The sequence below is a fragment of the Sphaeroforma arctica genome, assembly GCF_001186125.1.
Source record: "Sphaeroforma arctica JP610 unplaced genomic scaffold supercont1.221, whole genome shotgun sequence".
NCBI lineage: Eukaryota > Ichthyosporea > Ichthyophonida > Sphaeroforma > Sphaeroforma arctica.
This window is the reverse complement of record NW_014040337.1, coordinates 1-3,815: the sequence shown is the minus strand read 5'-3', so window position 1 is coordinate 3,815 and position 3,815 is coordinate 1. Positions and strand designations below refer to the sequence as shown.

The 3,815-nt window shown below is 43.1% G+C and overlaps 1 protein-coding gene across 1 annotated transcript; it reads left to right on the top strand.

The window, feature by feature from the left end:
- The first annotated feature begins 270 nt into the window (after positions 1 to 270).
- Positions 271 to 3,399, top strand: SARC_04091 (citrate synthase, mitochondrial). The gene is made up of 4 exons (XM_014302085.1): positions 271 to 403; positions 660 to 740; positions 1,202 to 2,104; positions 2,404 to 3,399. The coding sequence occupies exons 1-4, from the start codon at positions 368 to 370 to the stop codon at positions 2,872 to 2,874; spliced, it is 1,491 nt and encodes a 496-aa protein (XP_014157560.1). The 5' UTR covers positions 271 to 367; the 3' UTR covers positions 2,875 to 3,399.
- Positions 3,400 to 3,815: the final 416 nt, after the last annotated feature.

Genomic DNA, 3,815 nt, shown 5'->3' with positions numbered 1-3,815 from the left:
TATTTATAAATATAGCCTTAGCGGGCGGGTCTATATTTAGAATACGAATAGGAAGTGAAAGGGTGCCGTGTTCACAGTTCATCAGGACATCAGTACCTGCCCGGGTTCCGGTTTGCCGTTTTTTATTGATTTGGAATGTGAAGCTTAAAATCCGTCCAAACTCCAAAACCCAAATCCGTCTCGTATAATTATTTTTTTGTGGTTTGTACGATTTTTGACATCGCCTTCTAAAATTAGACGGTTTTGAGAGGTGTGATAATTGAGAGTTCATTTTTAATTGTAAACAAGTAAATATATAAAGTAGCACGAGACAACTCTGTAGGCCAGATCGTACAAACCGCAGGAGACTTTCGTATTAATTGGTACAATGTCTCTAGCTTTCACAGCTACCCGCGCTCTACGGGTATGTATTGGTCAGAGTTAATTTCACTATCGTGAAACCTCAAGTAGTAATAGTGCTATGGTGAAACTCAATTCAGTGCATATGAAAATTGCTGTATACAGATTTTGCTTTTATTGTAGTGTAGTTTCGAGGTTTTCAAGGTCAGAAGACTCATTCCACCCGCCATATATATACTTGTCATAATGAGTTCACTGATTAACTTTTGGATCACTTTTGGAGCCACACTAATCAGACTATTATACCATGCGCTTTTTAGGCTTCAAAATGGCAGTCAACGTTAAGGACAGCTGCCGCTGCCGTCGTAACCCGTCAAGGTCTTCGTAACTACTCCTCATCGGTGAGTCCCGTGTTTTCCGATTGTATGTATGCATTTATATACGCATGTTGTTTTCTTCTGACCCCAAATAGTGGTTTATGTGGACGAGATTTTGTGCATCGGTGTTGTCAAATGCAACGCTGATAGGGTTCGTTTCTATATCTCCTTATAAAGACGGGTAATATTTACGTAACCTATATGAGTTCTGATTTCATTAATTCGAATTAACTATAACCGAAATTGTGTCATTAATGTATGTACTAGATGCTCAGGTTTTCTACGACATTGGAGAAATGACATAATCACTGTGTTCGAATTTATGTAGTTCACGCTTCAAAAAAGTTGTGTACGCACTACTGGTTTATTAATTGTTCGTATACATCGTCCTTGTAATATTTTTGCTCAGATTTTCACTTTTCGTACATGGAAGTAGGTCATTTCTAGGCTTTAATAGCATCTTTTTCAATGTGATCTTTCAATAGAACGGCCTCGAACCTCTGTACGACCGACTTCACGAGATTCTGCCAAAGCACGCCCAGGATGTCAAAGAGTTCCGTGCAGCACACGGAGGAGATACTCTAGGTATATTAACCGTTGATATGGCATACGGAGGTATGCGTGGTATCAAGGGTATGGTAACCGAGACCTCTGTCCTGGACGCAGACGAAGGTATCCGGTACCAGGGTCACACACTTATGGAGCTACAAGAAACCCTTCCTCGCGGCCCGGGAGGACAAGAACCTTTGGCCGAAGGCGCTTTGTGGCTACTGTTGACTGGGGAACTACCTACCCAGGAACAAACCACTCTGTTGTCGAAGGAGCTAGCTCGCCGCGCAGAACTACCTCACCATGTGGTGCAGATGATTAACAACTTCCCCGCAGAGTTGCACCCTATGGCCCAGTTGTCCGCTGCGACCACCGCCCTGCACTCAGAGTCCAAGTTTGCCAAAGCATACGCCTCTGGTGTCCCCAAGAGCAAGTACTGGGAACTCACTTTAGAAGATAGTATCGATCTTATCGCCAAACTGCCAGTGATCGCGTCTATGATCTACCGTAACGTGTTCCACGACGGTCGCACCGTAGGTACAATAGATCCGGACAAAGATATGGGAGCCAACTTCGCCAGTATGTTGGGTTTCTCTGATGAGGGTTTCATTGATCTACTGCGTCTGTATCTTGTCATCCACGCCGACCACGAGGGAGGTAACGTGAGTGCACACACAACACATTTGGTAGGAAGTGCGCTTTCCGATCCATACTTGGCTTATGGAGCTGCTTTGAACGGTCTTGCCGGCCCCTTGCACGGTCTTGCTAACCAGGAGGTGCTTAGTTGGTTGACCAAGTTCAAGACTAGGTTGGGAGAGGGGGACGATTGGCACGCAAACGTATGTGAATATTTCGTACCTTGTTTCTTGTTACGTTCTGTTTGATTTTTCTCGACAGTGGAGTGTCGTTGATGCAGCGTCAAGCCTGCTTTTTGAAGGCAGATACTGGCCTCTACTGCGAAATAATAGCATATGTTTTGCAATTAGTTGAACTGAATGTTAGCGAGCACTGCGTATTTTATGTTCTGGGCTCATTAGTCTTGTTTTCACTTCTGTACTTCGCATAATTAGTGCTCAACTGTTTGAACGTTTGTCAGTTTTACTCAATTTTATGTTTTGCTTCTTTCTCCTTGATACAGTTGACCAAGCAGCGCATTTCGGACGAGGTCTGGAACACCCTCAACTCAGGCCAGGTTATCCCTGGATATGGTCACGCTGTCCTAAGAAAGACGGATCCTCGTTACACTTGTCAACGCGATTTCGCTCTGAAGCACTTGCCTGATTCCGATGACTTCAAGCTTGTCTCCATGCTTTACGAAGTGGTTCCTGACATTCTTCTGGAACACGGAAAGTCCAAGAACCCCTGGCCCAATGTAGACGCGCACTCTGGTATCTTGCTGCAACACTACGGCTTGACTGAGATGAACTTCTACACCGTGCTATTCGGTGTGTCGCGCGCAATTGGTGTACTTCCATCGCTTGTATGGAGTCGTTCTATGGGTCTACCCCTCGAGCGTCCCAAGAGTATGAGCACTCCTGGACTTAAGGCATTCGTCGCCGCGGCTAGAAGCGAACTAAAGGAGAAGCAGCAAAGATCGAAGTACGTATAAATAGTTCGGGCTGACTTGCCACCGCAAACGGCATGTCTACTGTACTCCTGCAGCGCAACTGCTCTTGTCCGCGTGTGTGCACGGTACATGGAGGAACAACTGCGCTGTACAACTAGACATGGACTTCAATTAACACGTCGTATGCATCATTATAAAATACGATATACACGATTCAAAAGTTGGGGCAAGCTGTGACAATTGAGGAGTTTGCTTGCGATCAAAAAACGTATCTCATAATTGAATAGTGTAGAACGAATGCGAGTGATTCTGGGAGATTCGCATGGTTCTTTTGATGCTATTGTTCCGGCAGTGCGTGCCTATAAGTTGGCTTCGTAAGTAGTAAATCCAGCCTTCTTAGGTACGTATTGTGTCATCTACAAATGAGTAAAGTATAAGTGCCTTGTGATGGTCGTTACGAGTATATGCTGTATATTAGATTCGTGTGTTTTTTTCTTAAACTTAAGCCATATATTTAAAAGCTATAATCACGCCAAACTAACATTAAAATCTTTCGGGGGTTCATCAATATTGCACGAGTGTCCCTATAGGTTATACTACGCAAGCAGACATTATTGGGACTATAGTCGTATTGTTAATGCTGTCTATAGATACAAGGTGTCTGCATGCCTCGCGCCTTTTATTGTACTACTTCACCAAACCGTCACCGAACTCCTGACGATAGTACGACATATCCACGGATCGCTGTGCATTCCACAAAAGAATTGTGCTAGAATCTGTATTCTTTTGTTTGTAGTCAACTTTTTATAATGAACACTCGCCTTGTGACTGATCAATCCACAATCGTATGGCCGTATTAATATGGGTTGATATATATTTATATACATACATACATATATATATATGTATATATATATATATATATATACATATATATTGTGTATGTTTGTTGTACATATATACATATATACATGTGTATATAT

What these genes read in the sequence shown, in the direction of transcription:
- SARC_04091 (XM_014302085.1), top strand. Translation starts at nt 368, where the DNA reads ATGTCTCTAGCTTTCACAGCTACCCGCGCTCTACGG. An exon ending in CAGCTACCCGCGCTCTACGG is followed by an intron (nt 404 to 659) that starts GTATGTATTGGT and finishes TGCGCTTTTTAG; the next exon opens with GCTTCAAAATGGCAGTCAAC. An exon ending in GGGACGATTGGCACGCAAAC is followed by an intron (nt 2,105 to 2,403) that starts GTATGTGAATAT and finishes TCCTTGATACAG; the next exon opens with TTGACCAAGCAGCGCATTTC.